The sequence below is a fragment of the Rhipicephalus sanguineus genome, chromosome 5, assembly GCF_013339695.2.
Source record: "Rhipicephalus sanguineus isolate Rsan-2018 chromosome 5, BIME_Rsan_1.4, whole genome shotgun sequence".
Taxonomy (NCBI): Eukaryota; Metazoa; Arthropoda; class Arachnida; order Ixodida; family Ixodidae; genus Rhipicephalus; species Rhipicephalus sanguineus.
The window spans coordinates 56,710,575-56,732,579 of record NC_051180.1 but is presented as its reverse complement, the minus strand read 5'-3'; the positions used below and the strand labels follow the sequence as shown (position 1 = coordinate 56,732,579).

At 47.8% G+C, this 22,005-nt stretch overlaps 1 protein-coding gene across 3 annotated transcripts in view; it reads right to left on the bottom strand.

The window, feature by feature from the left end:
- The window catches only part of LOC119393659 (uncharacterized), a 160,609-nt gene that overhangs the window by 61,441 nt on the left and 77,163 nt on the right, over positions 1-22,005 (bottom strand). For all 3 annotated transcript variants that reach the window (XM_037660770.2, XM_037660768.2, XM_037660769.2), the window contains exons 4-5: positions 16,610-16,790; positions 9,801-9,945 (exon numbers count right to left, since the gene is read on the bottom strand). In XM_037660770.2, the coding sequence (XP_037516698.1) occupies positions 9,801-9,945; positions 16,610-16,790 (326 nt within the window). The remainder of the gene's footprint in view (positions 1-9,800; positions 9,946-16,609; positions 16,791-22,005) is intronic.

Sequence of the window (22,005 nt, the reverse complement as noted above, 5' to 3'; positions counted from 1 at the left end):
TGGTTGAAAAGAAAAGGTATTTTTGTCTCTTCTGTTAACTGCCGTCTATGTGATGTGCCGGAAACAATAGAACATTGCTTTATTAGCTGCAAAGACGCTATTCTGTTCTGGGATGTCCTTCAGAGAGCACTGCAGAAACGTTTTGTCGTCAATTCTCACACCATACGTTATCTTATACCAACATCGCTTGATGAAGTGCCATATGATATGTTTTTCCTCATGGGTATGCATAGCTTATGGGAGACACGTATGCAGGACCGTAACGCAGAACCCACCATTTCTTCAAGCATGCACTTCATTCGCATGACTATTCAGCGAAAGGACATTTATGATGACCTGGACTTTAGACCGGACTGGTACCCCCTCTTGGTGAGGTGCTCGGCCTCACCACCTTTCTAGTATAACACGATGTGAAGAACTCTCACCGTTCTACTGCACGTTGTGTTAGCCATCGAGTGTGCACTTAGTAACGCTTGAGCGCATATTGTCGCTATGTGATTGTACCTTTGCTTGCTTTATTTGTGCTATTATTGTGCACTGTAATACTAAGTGTGATAAATACCATGAAAGAAAAAAAAAAAAGACCGGCATGGCTCAGAGGTTGAATACTGGGCTCCCACGCAGAGGGCCCAGGTTCGAACCTCGTTCCATCCTGGAATTTTTTTCTTATTTAGCTTTTTTTCTTATTTCGAGCGATACTGGTTACGGACACCGGCGGCGGCGGCGGCGGACAACTACGGCGCCAAAAACGGCCGGAGAAATGATCTCATAACAGCTTTCGCTGTAAAAGGGAGAGGAGGCGAGCGCTGAACGAACACAGGAGCACAAACGGCCACTGTCGCCGGAGTTTCCCTGACATACACGACTACAGCGCTTTGACATACGACTGGGCAATCACGACTCTTAAGATTGCCGAAGGGGAGCCGTGGTGATTACTGAAGAGCTGAAAACACTGGATTAAGAACATCTAGCAGCTCAAGGGCAGTTAGGGCCGTCATTCAAGAGCATGATTACGGTGTCCATAAGAGACCGAGAAATCGCAACAATGTCCGGGTCTTTCTCGGCTAGTCGTGGGAAACCAGCAATGCGGTTGACTCGGCCAAAGTCTGCTGCGAGAATGGTAATCGCTGTCAATTTTTCTGAAGCTTAGGCTCTGGCTGTGGTTTTGGATGTGGCTCTGGATGCGGCTTTGGCAACGCCAGCCATGCTTCAGCGTCCATGTGGTCTGGTTCTTTTACATCCAGCAGAAATTTTCGACCTGATGTGAATCGCTGCATAAAAATCAGTTTTAAACTTACTCGACGGTTCAATACAAATTACAACATTCGTGAAAAATGAAACTAAATTTTCGCCGCGAAAACTTAGTCACGTTCTTCACGAATGTTTGAATTTGTCGTGAACCTTTGTGTAAGCTTAAAACTGCTTTTTATGCAGCTATTCAAATCCGGTCTATTGCGTTCAAGGTCGTCGTGATCGTTGTCGCGTTCGAAACACCCTGTAAACGTGTCACAGCGCTGCTTTTCATAGAACATTTTGAAGACATGGAGTGACGGTCATGAAACAACCTACGTTCTTTGTCCTAAAAGTCAGCGGAGCAATGCATGCACTACGGCGCCTCCTTGTGAAAATTCAGAAAGAGGCAATCCTACATCATCTCTCAAGAGGCAACTAAACGGAAGAGAGCGGTAGCGATAAACTCACCGATGCTACTGGACACTTCGCAAAGGCCGCTGCGACGTAATAGTTTTTCACTCAAGCGTCCTTTCGGCTGAAAGCTTATATGGTCGGGAGTTGAACATACACCACATTGCTTTTCCAGAATGCTCAAGTAGTCTGCCCCACATCGCTTGCTGTTGCTCGCAAAATGACGATTATTATCAGAATAGTTTCGGGTAACTGATTTGGTTGAACATTTGAACGTAGGATCAAATAAAAAAACATGGTTGATTCCTCCGTCATAGGAATCAGAATAACATGAAAGTAACCCGTGCCCTTACAGAAGTAACCGAATGTTTACTGTACATTAATATAAGAGAGTTTGCACGATGTATATTGATGTCTGGCAGCTACAGCACCGTTTCACGTGGATGTACCCACTATGATGATTGGTGGTACATCTCCATCCCGACGACTAACTTCCATGCTAAATGACTAAACAAACCTTTGTGGTAGGTGTAGTAGTTAACGGTGAAAGCGTAATCAGAGAACGAGGTGTGATAGCTAGAAGAGCGTCGCATATTGGACGCAGAACTTGGTCGCCATCCCGCGGCATGCTAAAATGTGGCTGAACACCCCAGCCGGGTTAGAGGGAAACGCAAAGCGCGTCGTGCCGCCCCGGTAGCGCAGCCGCGATTTTTCCCGGGGCGAGCGCGTGAGCGGGGAACGCGGTGTTACAGTCAGGTGAGGCAGGCGCGCGTCGCAGAGCTATTTTTGGTTTGGATTAGCGTGATGCTATGAGCGAGGCCGACGCTTTTACCACGCTTGGGTCAAGGTCGCCACCTCGCGGTGAGTTAAGGCAGTGACAAAATTGAAGTTCTATTGAAAACACGCCGAATGGGCGGACGTGTAACACGTTGCAGTTGCTAATCGCGGAGGCCACAGTAGTGACAAATTACATTACTTTGCCGCTACCGGAGGGCTACACCACCCCGCCGATAGGGAGAGTGGTAGATATAAAAGGCGCGTTTGTAAAGCCCCTAGAGTCTGTGGCCGTGGCGAAGTGGATAGCGTGCCCGGCATCTGTTGTTGCGGACCGAGCAGTCGTGAGTTCGATGCCCGTTGAAGGAACTTTTTTTATTTGCCATCTGATCGTGTATATTTTTTCGACGTCATTTCCGTGACGGAAATACGTCCCTGCAGTCTTGGTGGACCCCGGCATAAAACACTTTCGCGGTAAAAAGAAAAAAAGAAAACGGCTTAGGACCGACCATTTTTTCAAAGCGGCACCGCAGAGTAGACAACAGGCAACCAACTTTGCGTTGGAAATATATGCATCTCTGATTTTGATATAGAGCACGAAAAAGAAAAAGACACAATGATATCTTCGATGCTTCTCGCCTTTATCGAGACAATAATCATAATCGGAGCTAGTCAGAATGCGCTATTATTTCACTGACAAAATATAACGCTGAGTTTACAAATTCTTGTCCCTTGTCTTTTCATTTAGGCGCAGATATTTCTCGTATACCGGTCACACCGCTCACATTTTGTTCTGGCTGAGTCAAATATAGGCTACCTTGTCTCTGTGCTTGTTTATTTCTTTCTTTTATTTGGGTCGCTTCACGAACATTATCAACGAAATTGTGACTGGACTCACCCCTAAAACACTAGTCGCTACCTCAAAAAAAAAAAAAGGTCTACATCGAGCCACGTTTTCTTTTCTTTTGATTTTACAAAGCTAATAGGAAGCCATCTGGTATAGCACAGAAACATACACGATTCCGTCCTTCAGATAACATACGTCTGCAGAGAAAACTCCGAGGCACAAGGCATTGAAAAGCAGGTACCACCTGGTCTTACTCTCCCCAGCGCGCGATCTCTAAACTTCGTTCTTGCCAGCGCGGCGTTTTTAGCAAAGCAGCGGGGCACTAATAGTTTCCTTAATTACCTTGCCCCTTAGATTTTAAACCGCACTTTTCGTACAGGTACGACAGCAACAACTACACCTATGACCATGGAGCAGAACATCGCTTCCTTCTTCCATTCCAGTCATTGCTCGAGCACGCTAAGCAAACACAGAGCTCGGGAGATAACCGCTTTGTTGTTCCAAGACCCAGGGCTAGGGTTAGGGAAAAAAAAGAACGTTCAAGAACTGCGGCATTCGCAGTCGAGATGACGACGACGACGGTGCCTGGTGGCTAAGGGGGCTATAGAATGCGCGATGAGGCGGGCCCGCTCGAGAACGTGAGGTAGGCGACCCAGACGAAGCGATTGCTCGACATCACAGACTGCGCACTTCGGATCCTTTCCCTTTAAAGAGGAGAAAATCCGAGGCTGGCTGCCAAATGGCGTGTCGTTGCATGCGGGTGCCGCTTTTTCACCTTTGTCTGTGTACGCGAGGGACGCCTCCGAGCTGTCGTCAGAGAGTGCATAGCTGCTGCCATTGTTCTGGTCCTCGCTCGTTTTCTTCTTTGGTGCGCACGCTCTATTGTCTGATACGCCGCTACGCCATTCATTGTCTTACGTGCCTGTGCGGGGCGCGTTTTTCACGGCTCGAGCAAAAGCCTCGCTGAAAGCTCGCTCGCTCGTGGGGTGTGACAGTTGCGAAAGATGCAGGCGCACTCTTCTTTGATAAATAAACCAAGGGATCAGGTCACGTTGGGTAGCATCGACATAGGAAAAGACGATGCACAAAGAAAGCACGAAAGGTGGCGCTAGAAGCACGACCTCCCATTTCCAGTGTAGGTCGGGGTAACGATCGCATGCCACGGTGCAGCCGACTGGGGGGGTTGAGTAACCTAAGCCATTTCCTCTGTTGCTTTTTCGAAAGACACTGCTACTTTTCTTCTTCGCTGCTGATTTTTCTTCCCCAACGTTGCTTGAAGAGAGAGCGGGTTTACGCCGCTGTGTTAAGCGGAGGTCGGGCAGAAGTCCTGGCCCCAGTTCTTTTTCCGTTTTTTTCGTCGCGTGGAATTCGCGTTTTCATATGACTTCTTTTGTTTTCTTCAGTGCGGTGCGGGAACTGGATACGGCAGCGCTTCGTTAAGAGCAAGCAGCGTAAATCTATCGGAGTTAGGCTACAGAGGAGAGGAGGTTGGTCTTTCTCATCCCCCTATCTTTAGCGTTACTCTTGCTCTTCCGGAGAATTATGCCACTTTGTGTACAGAGTTCTGCTGCTTGGTGAGAACACATAACCATTTCATCTGCTGTGTTCAGCCTGTGAGAATTCATCTGAGTGTAAACAGCCACAGAGAAAAAAAATTCACAGCATATCCACGAGGTGAATGATGATGAGTGGGGCGAAGCTCCGGAGAGAATCGTCGGTAAACCGTGAATCTTCTGTGTAAAGCCCCATCAATCATCATATAAAGAGTGAGAAACACTGTGTGTATATTGCAAACATCAAACTTTTATTTTTCTTAATTAGATGACGCTTGGCTTGCGTTGTCCCTTCATTATCACGGCGTTATGGTCCGTGAAATGAAGGGATAGCGGTTCCTGTACGGGTTGCCACTGGAAATTTAAAAATACCAGTTCTATACACGTCCCTCAGATGGTCGTTGGTTTCATATGTTCAAAGGACGTGCACGTGAGAGCATATTTGGCTGCCGTATGTTGTATTAACCACTCATTGTTCTTTTCGGTAATTTCGAGATTCAGGTCACCAACTTACACAAATGGTCTATTCTAGTACTTGTCATAATTACACAATGCCGCGTCAATGAATGTCTTGATATTCCCACTCGACAAATTGGGTGGAAGGTACATGGTCATGATGATGCATCCATCAAAATCGATGGCAGCATACTCACCGTTGTGGCTCTGTGTCGTTGGTAGTAGTTTCAGATCTTGCGCCTTTCTGTTTGTTTGGCGTATATGACCACACCACCTGCAGGACGCTCTGCATCATCGATGCACATGACTGGAACGTATCTTTTCATATACGGTCTTTTGACGTTCCACGTCTTGGTAAGACAGAGAACGTCCACCGCACTGAGTATGGGGTCCCGTTCCACATCGTCTACGTGGGCATGCAAAGATCGAACGTTGAGGAGGGCAATGGTAAACTCGTTGGTAGAGTCAACGTCTTCTTGCAGGGCTCGGAGGTACCGCTGCGTCAACGAGGGTAGTCGATGTTGGTCTAGACGTTGAAATACGTTCAGCATTGCGCGTTACTTCTGAAATGTTGTCTTCGGGCGTCTTTGAAAACACGAGACGCAGTAAAGAAGAAAGAACGCCACACAGGCGAACACGCGCGAGAGTCTCACTCGTCAACGTCGTCTTCTTCTTCTACTGCATACCAGAACGCGCGCTTCTCACGAACTAGAGGTGGCTACTACAAACAAACAAACGGAGGATGGACAGACCCACGTCATAAGGAGCTTCGCCCCTAAAAGGGGGGAGGGACAGTACTAGCGACTACTGTACTAAGGAATAGTACTTTTACAACATGGACAATAAGTACGGACTATAATAATTTAGGAGCTGCTCCTCTAACCACATAGAGCTGTCACGTCGCGCACGTTACTTATATAAGTCATCTTTTTAATGCAGATACCACCGGTTGCTTGATAACGAGATTCACTGAACGCAGATTGTCTCACTTTAAAGCAAGAACTGAAGATACTTTTATCTTTTTTTGTTGTGCTTGCAAGATGAATGCGTGTTACAGCCGTGCTGGTACTCCATTTATATTTTTTACACATTTGTTTCATCTGGGAGATGTATACGGGCACCGCAAGTATAGAATCTGATATTTTTCTCCGGTTTTCGAAAAACACTAAGAAATGACTGCATTCAAATACTCTTTCAAGGATTAGCATTTGTTGCATTCTAAAACGGAGAAAAAAGGACGCACACGGAGAATGGTATCAGCAGTCTGGGCGCACGAAAGAAAGCCGTAATTATTGCGCTATTAGTATAGTTGTGTGGCCAAACACGTGACACATGTGGTCGAGCACCAGCTATGTGGTGCGAAATACTCAGTAGTCGTTAAGTACACATGTCACACCTTAGACACCATACAATATCGTTTAGAATATCTGCCAGTTTAGCGTGTTGGTATGCATTCATGATGGTGAAGCGCTAGAGGCACGTTCACACCGAACACGGAGCACGCGAGCAGGCAAGCGGATTTTCAAAGCGGAGAGGCAGCGAGGCCGCGGGACTGTTCAGACCGACCGTGTTGCCTTCTGCCCGCTCCGCCGCGGGGATGGAGCAATCCACCAATCCGTGGCGGACGTGTCGCCATCTTGCGGCACTACGCAATACTGCGCGTGCGCTTCTCGGGTCCTGATTGGCTGCCGCCACAACAGCCAACTTTTCCGCGCGGATGAAATCGGTCCGAGAGCGATCCGGGCAAGCTGCCGCGGGTGTTTCCGCTTTTGCGGGTAATCCGCGTCCGCTTTCCGGATCCGCGCTCTGTGTGAACGTGCCTTAAAAGAAATGGAGACTTATGAAGAACAGAGGACACAGCTGTTCAGGAACACAGGACACAGGGACACAGGTGAAGAACACAGGTGTTCTTCATAAGTTTCAGTTTCTTTTAAAGCTTCACCATCATGGACACAATATCGCCCTCTCTAATTCGGCAGATCGATATGTCATTGTTTCAAAAGTCATCGCGTTCAAATTTTTTAAAACGGTGTGAGAGTTTAATTCTGCACTTGGTTCCTTCAAAGAGCGCTACGGTCTATTGCAATTATCCGGGAGATGAGCGTACATTTTATTCAATTACTGTCATTGTCATCATGCAAGGAACTGTAACTATATACCTCTGTTTCTCCTTTAAAAGTGCGTGAATGTACCTTACCTATAATAGTTGACCGCGTTACATGTAGCAAGTAACTGAAACAGACCTTTGCTGCCATACACACTTTGATTTAAAAATGTATATTGGGATTATTCAGTATTCAATCCGATGTTCAATTCGATATACTAAGCTAGTTTTTTGTTTTTTTTTTCGAAGATTCACATTTCAGCAGACTCAATCATTTTTCTAGTCGAACACCCTAAGTTTAGCCTTTAGTACTGAAAGCCACGATTTAAATAATCAATATCACGTCAAGCCGTAGATACGAATAAGAAGGCAGCTTTTTGACTCACAGCAAATAAGAAGCGCGTCTTCTAGTCCGTCTCTAAGAGACTTCAGTATTGGCTGTCTAAATATACCAGCTGGTGCCTTCATTATACGCACGAACGTATTCTTATTCGACAAAGCATAATTTTATCTCTCGTGCGCTTATATATTCCCACAAACGTATTCCAGTGTATTATACGACAGCTGATACATCTCGGTCCTCGCACATGTTTGTCCCGATTCTAGAACCGATCGTTATTCTCAGATTCAGCTAAGATTTGTATACGCTGTTTAGGCCTTCCACTTCACTTTGAAAAGGATAATGAGTGAGCGTTATGCACGCAGCATGCTTGATCATAACTGGATGTGCGTTAAAACTTCGATAAAGGTTATTCGGTCGACTTGCGAAAGCACGACAAAAAAAGTGACGCATTGACTAGGAAGCGGAACGTAAATTAAATCGCAGCGGCTTCATTCGTCTTCGAAGTTTCGCGCGTATCAGTTATTCCATTAACCGGCCCGTCGCTGCATTTCCTCTTGGGAGAGTAGTGAGCCTCGACGTTCTTGGAAGGCGGGGCCGGAGCTTCGCTCGATATATTACACAGACGCATCTCGCAAACGTAGTCCCGAGAGGCGTCGGTAAAAAAAAATGAAAAAAAATAATATAAATCACTTTTGTTTCTGCATCAGTGGTCAGAAAAATCTGCTTCCTTTTACAGTTGTAAGACTACCCAGAGTTTCAATTACATCTTCGATCGTGGTTACCGTACCCTCAGCGTTCGTTTCAGCCGTTCCAATCTTTAGCGGTAGCTGTACTGAGGGCGCCGTCCAGTATTGGCTCCTGGTCTACTTGTGTGGATACTGACGTGCGCGTTACTTTGCTGTTTTTCGCACAATTTTTGTAAGATGATATCGTACTGCAGGCTGTGAAAAGCTCTATATCTACGCAAACTCCTATCTATCTATCTATCTATCTATCTATCTATCTATCTATCTATCTATCTATCTATCTATCTATCTATCTATCTATCTATCTATCTATCTATCTATCTATCTATCTATCTATCTATCTATCTATCTATCTATCTATCTATCTATCTATCTATCTATCTATCTATCTATCTATCTATCATTCATTCATTCATTCATTCATTCATTCATTCATTCATTCATTCATATGTTTTTTACCCCTGTCTATTTCATACCTGTCTTTTCTGTCTTATCGATCTATTCTATCTGCCTGTGTATCGTAATCCCTGTAAGCATCCTGCGAGTTTTCCCATCCCTTTTTCTAAATAGCGTAAGACATGACGATGCCTTTCACGGTCATTCGTCGGCCTGTAACACATCGAATGTGCGTCTGACGATACGTCAGAACACGTGTGGTGAAACACGTCAGAAACCTTCTTCGCTGCCCCACCACGGTGGTCTAGTGGTTATGGCGCTCGACTACTGACCCGAAGGTCGCGGTATCGCGTCCCGGCTGCGGCGGCTGCATTTTTGATGCAGGGAAAAATGTTTGAGGCCCGTGTACTTAGATTTAAGTGCACGTTAAAGAACCTCAGGTAGTCGAAATTTCCGGAGCCCTCCACTACGTCGTCTCTCATAATCGTATTGTAGTTTTGGGACGTTAAACCCCAGATATTATTATTAACCTTCTTCGCTTTCCGTGGATAATCGCCAGGATTAACAGAGAATGTGGTGAAATGCCAAGAACATGAAGGAAGGACGGAATACAAAAGGGAGAAGGCAGGGAGGCTAACCAGACAGAGTCCGGTTGGCTACCCTACGCCGGGGAAAGGGAAGGGGAGTGGAAAGATGGGAGAGACAAAGAGAGAGAGAGAGAGAGAGAGAGGGAAGCGAGAAAAAACAAGCAAAGGAATTGATCAATAAATGCGCTGACACATATGTGTCGGTGGTACTGAGATTGTAAACTTGCAAAGAAGCTGGTTACTGTGGATGAGTGGAGGTTGCATAACGTAGCTAGAGGTCGATTGTCGCCATCGGCTGTACAAAACGCAGGCGGAGGCAAGAAGAGCATGCAAGCGCAAAGAGCACGTACCTTTAAGGCGTACGCGGTCTCCCAGAAGACAAAGAAACTCCTCAAATAAGGCGCTGTGGGTTCGGTTGTTCAAGATCTGTTCCTCGGTGTTTTGGCCCTCTTTGACGTAGACGACGCCCACTTTTAGCTCCGACTTCACAAACACCTGCAGAAAAGGAGGACACCAGATAAAGAAGTGCTGCTTGTAAACTGGCCCCATATTCCCACTAACCTCTTGCGCTAGAAGTCTTCGTTCAAACGAATGCTTCTACTATAAAAACTTCTATAATACTATATAAATTATACAGTTTCTATAGAAATACTATAGATATTTCTACCGCTATGCGTTTTCTTTCCATAGCATTTTTTTAACAGAGAAGCTGTTCTTGGCCGAGCCTCTCATGTCCGGGGTCCGTGGTAACGCAAGAAGAGCATGCAAGCGCAAGCCTCACACCTCCCTCTTTCTCTTTCTTTCCCCTTTCCCCTTACCCCCGTGAGGAGTAGCACGCTAGAACCCGCTTTCCAGGCCGACCTCTCCTCCTTCTTCTCATTAAAGGCATCTTCTTCTTCTTCTTCTTCTTCTTCTTCTTCTTCTTCTTCTTCTTCTTCTTCTTCTTCTTCTTCTTCTACTTCTTCTTCTTCTTCTTCTTCTTGTAGACATCACAAACGGGTATGCGCCACAGACATTGGGTAAATCCCACTACTCACCGCTGGTCCACTAAAAACGAAGGCAACTGTTAGCCCAACAAACGGGTATGTGCCACAGTAACCTGTGCGGCCTGTCAGAAAACTATCATCACAATAAACGTGTATGTGTGCCACACAAATTGGGTGAATCCCACTACACACAACTTCCGCTAAAAAGAAAGAAGGCAGCAGTTAGCCCAACAGATGGCGTGTGCCTTACCATAGCCACACAACTGTCGCGTGATACTACGTAGTTATAAGAGATGGTGCCTACACTACCACCTCAAAGCTTAACAAAGAGTGTTCAATAAATAGCAGTGATAATATATATCGGATCATCTTTATCGAAGGCATCTTTGTAAACCTGTGTGGAAGAGTGGTATGGTCAAGATGCAATAAAACTATAGAACTACCTCAAAGCTTAACAAAGAGCGTTTAATAAAGAGCAGTCATACAACATATCTGAAAGACTTCCAAAACATAGAAATGCGTTAGCCTAACGAAGGGCCACCAGCTTCGCTCTTTCATAGGTGTCCGCGAAGCGGAGCAGGTTGGACTTTTTTTTATTCTGACAGGAGCTACTGGGCATCCCCGGTTCTTGAACCAAGGTGTTTCTTGCAGTAAATGTTCACATTTTTTAATGTTTTTCATGTAATCTTTTGAAAATATAACATTGAAATTTTAAGAGCAATTTCTAGCCAACCCACATTCAATATTCGCGACGCCTAGCAATAAATGAAGAAAACCAGTTTTAAGTAAAACGTTTTGTAGATTAAGAACCCACTTCCTGGGACGAAGAACGAATCTGGGCTTAAACACACACACACACACACACACACACACACACACACACACACACACACACACACACACACACACACACACACACACACACACACACACACACACACACACACACACACACACACACACACACACCACACACACACACACACACACACACACACACACACACACACACACACACACACACACACACACACACACACACACACACACACACACACACACACACACACACACACACACACACACACACACACACACACATACAGATGGAGCCTAGCTTGCTCGACTAGCCTGCGCCGCGTGCACGGCGAAAAAAAAAGATTGCACAAGTTTCGCGACTCGCTCGATGCGCGCATGCGCTCGCAAGTGACGCAATGGAAATAACACTCTGTTTAGCTGCTCCTTCGCGATGCGGATGTTTTCGATGTGGAGGCTTCACGAATGTGACGTCAGGGCCTCTGCTTAGTTTTCCTTCCTCCATGGGTGAATGTTATGAACAAGGCTTGGACTTCTTGGCTTGGGCGAAAGCCGCCAACTCGCAATGTGTTAACACGTTGACAAAATTACACTTCTCCTCTCGGGAACGCGCCGGATGGGACGGTCGTAGCAACGGCGCGTTGCCGGAGCTAATAACGGAAGCCACGCAGTACTTCACTCTTCCGCTTCCAAACGGCGACACCACCCCACGAACAAGTGCACTGCGACAGGAAAGTGTGAGATATAAAAGGCGCGTTCGTGTGTCTTCCTTCATGGTTTTGACGGTGGCGCAGTGGTTTAAACGCCCGCCAGCCACCGTCGTGGACCGAGAGGTCTTGGGTTCGACTCCCGGCAACGGAATATTTTCCTTCGCATTTTTTTCTTTGCAATCCGGTCACGTTCATTTTGCTGACGTATTTCTGCGAAGGAAATACGTCATGAAAGCCTTGGTGAACCCCGGCATAAAACACTTCCGTGTTAAAAAAACACACACACAGTGATTCGAGCTGTTTTCTGTCTTATAAAATTCCCTTTTTCGTGCGTTTCTTAATATATGAAGTACAATAAAGCAATTGTCCGAAGACGCCTCGTGAAAACATGTTTTAAATCGCCGATTCAGATGTTCCGGTTTCTGAGAGCCTTATCTGTGCCGAGAAATATCTGCGCCCGAATAATTTCATCTCGATTCAGTGCATACCATCTTCGTTACGAGCGACCAGATGGTACCGAGCAGATATGAGCCCTTATTATGACGCTCCGAGGAAGGCAGCGCAGAAATATGAATGTAGCATCACCACTAGCCACCCATTCTCGGGTGTTTCGCTATGAATCGACTACCTCAGGAGTCTCAAACACGCGGCCCGCGGACCCTAGGCTGGCGGCCCGCTGCTTCGCATGGAACAAAGCGTTGTGCATTTGCCAAGTGGTACTCGCGTTAGTTTCTTGCCTATTGCGATTAAGAACGCTTTTTAGATGTGAAGCATCTTATCGCGGAGTTCAATCCGGTGGTGGTGGTGGTGGTGGTGGTGGTGGTGTGCGGCGTGACCACCCTTACTGCGCATGCGCCAACCTTCTCCACTTCCCCTCTCCATTCCCTCTTACCCCTTTCCCTCTCCACATCACCTCTCCCCTTCCCTTTCCCCCTCTCATTTCCCTGCCCCGCTGCCCTACTTCTGCCTACCAAACTAGTTTGTACATCTATCACAGGCTCTTTACACGTTAGTCGTGTGGTTTAGATAGTGTCTGACGCAAAACAGATATGCCTTCATCGCTGCAAATAGGATCGCGGTGTTGTGGAAATGTCGGCAATGGACAAAAAAACGAGTTCTGCCTCTCTTCTATGCTCCGCGCTTTGCCCACCGGAGTCAGCGTCCGGCAGTGGGCGAGTAAACCGGGTCACCGTCATTTCTCACGTCGTCATCTGCGCGGCGCATACAGCTACGCCTGATTCTCGTAGGATTCGTGAAAGCCGCCGGAAAATCCTCCAGTGAGGAGGAGGAGGAGGAGGAGGAGGAAAAAGAGAAGAAGGCGACGACGTAAGCGCGAGAGCGTGATGGTTTTCGCCGCCTGCAGGCGCGAGCCGGTCGGTCTCAGAGCGTTGGCGGCACAACCCCGGGGATGCTTATACGGACGAAACCACCGGAAGCGAACTCTGCTGCAATCTATCAAGGAAACGCGAAAAGGGATCGCCTGCGCTGAGCCCGAGTTGAAGCAGTATGTCGCTGTGTATGCAAGGCTGTGCGTGGAAATATGGGGCCAGACGCCTGAACTGACCCCGAGGAGCGTTGGGAAGTCACGTACATGAGTATACAGTGTACGCGCCCTACATTCAGTATATAGAGTGCCGCAAGATGCAGAAGCCGGAGAATATATTTTTTTTTGTGCCAAGCAGTGGGGAGCGAAGTGAACGATGGGATATCGATCACCAGGTATTCTTTCCCCACTTCCAACCCTCTCAAAATAAAGGAGCAACAGCGAAAAAGAAACAAGTCATTTCTTTCCTGTCCTTGTGTGACCTACTGCACGACATTTTTCGTTTAGCATACTGTTTTAGTCGTCATTTGCGTGTCGCGGAGGATTTTATTCCCAATAATATATTTTTTATTGATCGCGATGTTCCGACTATGAAATTCTATATGCATAAGTAAGCAGCTACAGCATTCACCGATGTTAAAAAAATATGTCCCCTTTTTTCTATGCTTTTGATGAAGCAAGTAAACGAAAATACGACGATCTTTTTTGTGACTGTACGAGCGGACACCTTCGCTACGATGAATTATGAAGCAGCATAACATCGCCTAGCCAGTCATAGCAAAATCTTGTTTTCGGCTTGCATTAGATGTGTAGGAACTTATGCTGCCGTTCGCTCAGGATTGTCTCTCAGTTAGAGGACACCAGAGCGCAGCCCAATGGTGCTCTTGGTCAAGGATGCAGCGCTTTCCAAAATTTTTACTAGCGGTTCCATCATTCTTGAGCGTTCTGATATATATACTTGTTTTGGGAGAAATATAGGTGCCGCTGATGGTACAAAATTTACACCATTAGTGTCGCTTCTGCAACAGAAAGTAATAAAAAAATCACAGCATATCCACGGAGTGAATGATGATGAGTGGGCGAAGCTGCGGAGGTTCATCGGTAAACCGTGAATCTTCCGTGAATTCTGCCCAGTACATCATCACCGACGTGAGATCGGGCGCGTTTATACTAAAGGTTAGATGAGTTATGACAACTTGCAGCTCACTTTAATTTTACATGTACGCTGTGAATTTTCATTGTTTAGAAAACCATTGCTTTTAAAAAATCTGGCGTCTTTCGTTAAGCAGCTGGCGTCTTTTCGTTTTGCTTTAGAAATATCTGGCGTTCTTTCGTTTTGCTTTTACAAAACATCTGGCGTCTTTCGTTGGTTTATTTCATCAATCAACGGCGTTTTGAACAAATTTTTTATTGTTTAATCACGCACAGGAGAAATCTCACAAGGCACTACCTTGGAGGTAAACAATGGCTGCTAATGGGAATGAGAGACAGAAGAAGTCGGCTTTTAGCTAACACTTACACTTCTACTTCTACTAACGTTTCCTACTGGAACATGCCAATGGCTGCTAATGGGGAGTGAGAGACAGAAGAATTCGGCTTTTAGCTAACGCGCACGCTGCGAATTTTTTATTGTTCAACAACGCACAGGAAAATCTCCCACCGGCACCACCTTGGAGGTCAAAGCGTAAGACTTGTTACGGACTACGACTACTACTACTGCTACTACTACGACGACGACGATTACGAGGGACGAACGGGTGCCTCCTTAAGGAGCTTCGCCCCTAAAAATTGGAGGGGACCCTAATCCTTCAAGTAGGCGTCTGGCGGTGGCACTCGCAACTCGGCATACGTGTGCCCTGGTGTATTTCTTGGGCTAAGTTGGTGTTTTTTCGCATCACCGAAGCGTATCTCAGAGGCCACATAGAAAGAAGCGCGTGAATGAGATCTACTCCGCCAGGTGCCGCAACGATCCCAGTTTACTCACAAGAAAAGCGTCTGCTCTTTGAATGAACTCATTCAATTAATTTTTCATTAAATATCCAGATAGTTAATTCACCCTTTAGTAAACCTATGCTTGGGTGTCATATGTATCTAATAAAACTCTTATTAGAACCAGAGCCATCGATTTCGTACCAGTTTTATTTTTTGAAGCACACTTTATAAATATTCGGTAAACCGGAAGTGCTCGACCGGAAGTGCTTCAACGAGAAACAAGAGCGTCACTCGTTGCTCATGCCACTGATACTTAATCACAGGTGAATTTCATTATAATGAACATGAGCATGCCGATGCCAATCTACCCTTATTCGTTTATATGGAGAAGGCTGTTTGGTGAACCCGGCTCAGCTACAGGTATGAAAACCTTAATTCGTTTGATCTTACAAAAAACGAAGGCATAAAAAATCTGTTATTCTTGTAGGATTGGGTTTCGACCGTTCTGGCGAATCGGGATTTTATTTCATCTTCCGACTGTTCGCGCTATGGTAACTTCATCTCACAGCGGTGAGATGAAGTGTAACTTTCCCCGGCTCTAGCAAAGACGGAGCGACGCATATTTACGCATCCTCGCGTCACGGTGAATGCGAACTGCTGCCTGCGTTCGCATCGCTGGCTTGTTTAAACTAGAGGCCATAAGCGGGGGAGTTTTCACTGGCCCATAAGCCGCGCATCGCGCCAGAGCGTCGGATAGGCCCCAAAACGGCCGTAATTCATCTCAGTCGGGAAAACATCTGGGAGAATGCGTACGAGATGGGCCCGAGCGTTCCATTATATACGCCTCCATTCCTCTTTCCGTCCGGAGCAGTCGTCGCGCAATTTAAATCGTCAGGAGCGATAAAAGTTTCGATCTCGCTCGCACGCAATCTAACTTCATATGCCTCACGTTTAAAGGCGAATGTATGAAGACCAATCGGCGAAATGATTAAGTAATCTGCCAGAAGATAGTAAGGCGTGAAGACAAGGATACAAGAGAAGAGAAAAACAAAAAGATGCCTGGTTCCGTTCTCCTGTTTCCCCATTTTCACGCCGTCCGCTTCGGTGGTACAGTGGTTACGGTGCTCGACTGCTAGCCCGAAGGTCGCGGGCTGGACACCTGCGGCGGGGGTCGAATTTTGATGGAGGCGAAATGCTAGAGGCCCGTGTAGCGAAGTCTGTGCACGTTGAACACCAGCTGGTGGACATTTCCGGAGCCCTCAGCTACTGCGAGCCTCATAATGATGTCTTGGTTTGCGCACGTGAAACGCGAGAAATTATCATATTGCATTCGATAACCTTTGGTCGCTATAGTGAACAGAACTGATCACGTCCCGAGTGATTGCACGTACCTGGTCTAGCTTGAGCAGCTCGTCGGGCGTGGAGGGCAGCTGCCCGAGCGTGAGGCACGGCTTCAGTCCCGCCTCGTCGCCCAAGCAGCGCACGATGGCTTCGCGGTCATAACGGTTGGCACACACGCACGACGCCGGGATGAGGCCGTGCAGGTTGTACGTCACCGTGCGAAGCATCACCCTGCGTTGCGTTGAAAGAAAAAACAATATAGAGCGCAGATGAGAATCCGAAAGTGGGCACTTTGGTAGACTGAGAGGCTCTGTATGTGTAGTATGCGATTGCTACTTTTGGTGTATCTTTCTGCTGTGAGCAAGTAATATTAAGGAGAATGCCTTAGTTGCCTCATCAAACGCGAAAACTGACCGTCGGATGCGTCGGCGTTCTCGTCGGCGCGCCATAGAGTTTCCTAAAATGACCTAGAGGGAACTCTGGCGACTCGATCGTTCAGCCACCATGGGAATTATGGGTAGTACACGGATTTGCCTAGTCTTCGTGCTTGTGGGCTTCGAACGCACTTGTGGCTTTGTTTATTGCTATGTTTTGGTTTTCTTTCGGATAAAAGAATGGATTGTTGTGAACTTCGTGACCAGATTTGAATCGGTGAGCCTAAAGAATTAAAGTGATGAAGTGAAACTGCTGATTTTTGCTGAACTTCGTTTTGCGACAAAGCGGGTGCAGGCGACGCGGAGCCAAACGGAGCCGAAAGAACGAAGTTTAGACAAATCCTTGTACTACCCATGATTCCCATGCTGGCTGAAGAGCGATGCATTGCAGCTCCCATAGACACTAGCGCCAGAGTTCCCTCTAGTAAGTATTGTATGAAACTCTATGGGCGGCGCAACAGAATTGATGCAAAAAATCATCAAATCATCATCATGTGATGACGCCACCACTGACGTCATCACGACGTCGCAAATCACCAAAATTTATGGCATCGTCATGACATCACTGTAACGTAACGCAACGTGGCAGTGGCAGCACATGATGACATGATCACATGACATGTCGCTTGGTCAAAGGTGCACCGACCACACAGGCAGTGAAAAACCTGGTGGGGTAAAAAAGCTTGCACTGCCTCCGATCCTGGAGGCAGTGCAAGACCACGTTAGGTGCCGAAAGCTTTCCGAGGGAGGCGTGGGAGGATCAGTGCATCAACTGAGAAAAAAGAAAAGCAGAAGATGGCTTTCGCCTTCCAGTCGGCTTAGCCGAACGCACAAGGGTCCCTGTGAGTTTTTTTAGCTTGTATGATTTGTTCTGCTCTAGCTGGCTTGCTATGGAGGGCTTGAGGTTTATATCTCCTCGGTTACTCCATTTATATAAGTTTCGAAGCGTTGAACTCCGCATGTTGTATGTTCGACCTACTCAAAAACTCAGGAGTAGAGCACTGCACGGGCCCGGCCCGGCCCGCGGGCCGGGCCGGGTCGTCCGAAGCGTTTTCCGGCGGGCCCGGGCCGGCCTCGGGCTTGAAAGTGCGGGCCCGGGCCGGGCCCGGGCTTGAAGCCGCGGGCCTGGGCCGGGCTTGAAGCTGCGGGCCGGGCCGGACTCGGACACGCTCATTAAACGGCGTAGGTCGGGCCTTCGAGCACACGCGAACGTTATGCATTGCATGGGCTAAGGTACACTGTGCCAAGCTGAAGTGACACGTGCAAAGAGCTGGCTCTTAGTAATGCTTAGCAATAAAAATAGAAAAACAGTTCAAGTGCTATTTTTTTTCACCAGTATACAGGGTGTCCCAGCTATCACGCAGCACGATTTAATAAAAGAGGAACGGCGTTACGCGAATCAAACCTACAGCATATTGTTCCTAGTACACTAGAGTAGCCACTGCTATTTTTTTCGTTAATGAGGTTTAATTAATTAGTCATAATTACATTTCTAACTCCACAAGTACTCGCCTAATTGTCAAAATGTCAATGAGGCGTATGTAGGCATGTTCAAATGGCATCTAACTGCGCTACTTTCAACAACGTGCTAATTGCGCGCTCATTTTTTCCGCCTGATCAAGAAAGCCCGCGAAATATGAAAAGTGACACGTGACTAGAGTGTGGCGCGCGTCGGGAACCAGCGCCCATGTATGTATATATATATATATATATATATATTGCTACGGTATGAGTCGGGCATGTGGAGGAGGAAGACGAAGTGGTCTGGTGCGGCTTGAGGACTCCATCTTTGCGTCTGACTGCCGTGTCTCATTCTCATCCTGTAAATAAACACAGTCAACCTTCCCTCAACCGTAACAGTTTTGTGGTGGAGGTGCGGGGTAATCAACCGAGCAACACGACTCTGCAAGCGCGCGATCTACGCCGAAGCCGCCGCCTTGCTGGACTGCCCCCGTTACCACTGGCGGTTTAAATGTCTCACGGCGAAGACGAGAACCGGATCCCCGCAGCTGCAGGCCTTGCACCAGTGCCAGCAGCACCGCTAGTGCCAGCTTCGGGCGCGCCTGGTCCCTGGTTGCGTCAGGACATGATAGTGCCTCGCACATTCGGTGGCAAATCTGGCGAGGATGTTGACGACTGGCTCACACACTACAAACGGGTGAGCAAGTACTACCAGTGGGACGCGGCGACCCAGCTGTCCAATGTAGTATTCTCTTTGACAGACACAGCGCTCGTCTGGTATGAGAACCACGAGGATGCCCTCACGTCATGGGATCGCTTCGTGTCCGAAATAAGGGAGTGCTTCGGAGATTCCATAGCCAAGAGAAAACAAGCGGAACAAACGCTGCTGCAGAGAGCCCAGATCCCGGGAGAGACGTGCACGACCTATATCGAGGCTATCTTGAAGCTCTGCGAGATCGTCAACTCTTCCATGCCAGAGGAGGACAAAGTTGGCCACCTACTGAAGGGCATTGCCGAGGATGTATACCAGTTCCTCATCGGCAAAGAGAGCCTTGGCACAGTAACCGACGTCACACGCCACTGTCGCACATTCGAGACCCTCAAGATGCGGCGTATCGCTCCCAAGTTCGGTCGCCTACCGAATGTAACCACCGTTGCGAGTGTTGACGAACACACGCCGTTTGATCTCGCGTCGACAATACGTGAAATCGTTCGAGAAGAGCTCACTCGACATGCTCGCCTGACGCCGCACGAAGCTACACCCGTGTTGCATCCCTCTCACCATCACGTGTCAATTGCCGCAGCAGGCGTCGATGACTACAACTACAGGTCGGGCTCACCACTGAGGCCACAGCGCAATAACTTCCCGGTGCCGAGCTACGAACACCGATTCAGTTACCCCCGCCAGCCGGCCAACAACTATCAAGACCCGAACGAAGATACGTTTGTGCCACCACCACGTCAGCGCAATGGCAATGCTTTCCAGGAGCACAATGTGTACCGCCAATCCCCTGTGTGTTACCGTTGCGGTGTCGCCGGGCATATAGCTCGGTTTTGTCGTCGACAGAGGGAGCCGACCTCACGGTATGATTCCCCATCAGCGTTTCCTCCAGCGGCCACTGGTCACAACAGCGGTCATCGGCCCGCCTATTTCAGGAGTACCTCACGCCGACAGAATCACCGTAGCAGTTCTCCCGCTTCTGACCGTAGTTTGACACCTCCGTCTGGCCGAATGCATCGCTCGCCTTCACCGGGACGACGACTGTCATCTCCGCCGCCGCCGGGAAACTAGCCGGCGCGGCCGATGGAGGTCAGGTCGCAAACAGGATTTGCCTCAGATGCCTCCGCCAGTTATGATGTCCAAGAACAAGATACGTGTGTTAATAGATGGTTTTTGTGCAAGTGCTTTGGTGGACACTGGTGCCGCAATCTCAGTTATGAGTATTTCTTTCAAAAATCGCATTGGCCGCAAGGTTATGTTTCCTTGGGGCGAATCGACAAGATTTCGTGGTGTTGGTGGGGAAGTACTTCATCCTGTCGGTGTTTGTGCTGTTAACGTCTTATTGGCAGGAAAGGTGTTCCCAACGGAGTTTCTGGTGCCGCAGCGTTGCACCCACGATGTTATTCTCGGCATAGACTTCCTCCAAGGGTGTGGCGCTTTCGTCGACTGTGGAACTGGTGAACTTTCTGTCAGCGGTGAAATTGTTCCTGCCCTCGTCGATGAGTCGCAGCCCGCGGAGGACCCTCTGATTATTTCCGACGAACAGACAGTGCCACCGTGGTCAATGAGGTCAGTTGCGGTATTCGCTCCTGTATCTGCCACATCCTTTGACGCCGTCGTTGAACCTGCCATCGTTCAATGTGCCAAGAGAGGCATATTGGTGCCTCGTTGTCTTGTATCGGTTGATGCCGGAGCAACCTTTCTGTGGGCACTGAACTGTTCGCCGATGCCAGTTGTGCTCCCTCGAGGTATGAAGCTCGGCGTGTTCGATGATTCCACTAAAGATTCTATTGCTGTCATTAACAACTATGAAAGCGAAAAAAGTACAGTCACTTGCGAGCGCAGTTGTTCTTACGAGTCGCAGATTGTAGGCATGATTAGCACCACTTTGCGGTCACACGAACAGCAGACATCACTCCGCCTGTTGGGAAGACATGCTTCTGTGTTTGACTTTTGCCAAGAGGAGAAGCCGCGACCTCTACCCTGTTCTCGCGCTCCGCACAGGATTGATACCAGCACTGCTCATCCGATCCGGCAGAAACCTTACTGAGTGTCGTCATCAGAGCGCAAAGTTATCGCCGACCAGGTTCAGGAAATGCTGCAAAAGGGTGTCATCGATGAGTCGTGTAGCCCGTGGGCAGCACCGGTCATTTTGGTTAAAAAGAAAGACGGTTCCTGGTGGTTTTGCGTTGATTACAGACGACTCAACGCCCTCACCAAAAAAGACGTATATCCGCTGCGTCGGATTGACGATGTCATTGACTGCTTGCACTCGGCTTCGTACTTTTCTTCAGTAGACCTACGATCAGGATATTGGCAGATACCTATGCACCCTTCAGACAAGGAGAAGACCGCATTCGTGACGCCTGATGGACTATACCAATTTAATGTGATGCCGTTTGGGCTTTGCAACGCCCCCGCTACCTTTGAAAGATTTATGGACTCTATCCTTCGTGGTCTTAAATGGGAGGTGTGTTTATGCTACCTGGACGACGTCGTCATTTTTGGGCGTACCTTCGAAGAGCATAACGCCCGTTTGAGCCTTGTTTTAGACTGTGTCGGTAAGGCCGGCTTGATTTTGAACTCTAAGAAGTGCCGATTTGGTGAACGACAAGCATTAGTTCTCGGTCACCTGGTTGACAAAGATGGTGTCAGGCCAGATCACCGCAAAATTGAAGCAGTCAGCACATTCAAACCACCCAAGACCCTAAAAGAACTCCGCAGCTTCTTGGGATTATGTTCCTACTTTCGTCGTTTTGTGCCCAAATTCGCGGACGTTGTGCACCCATTGACAAGCTTGTTACGAAAAGACAGCCCATTCGAGTGGACT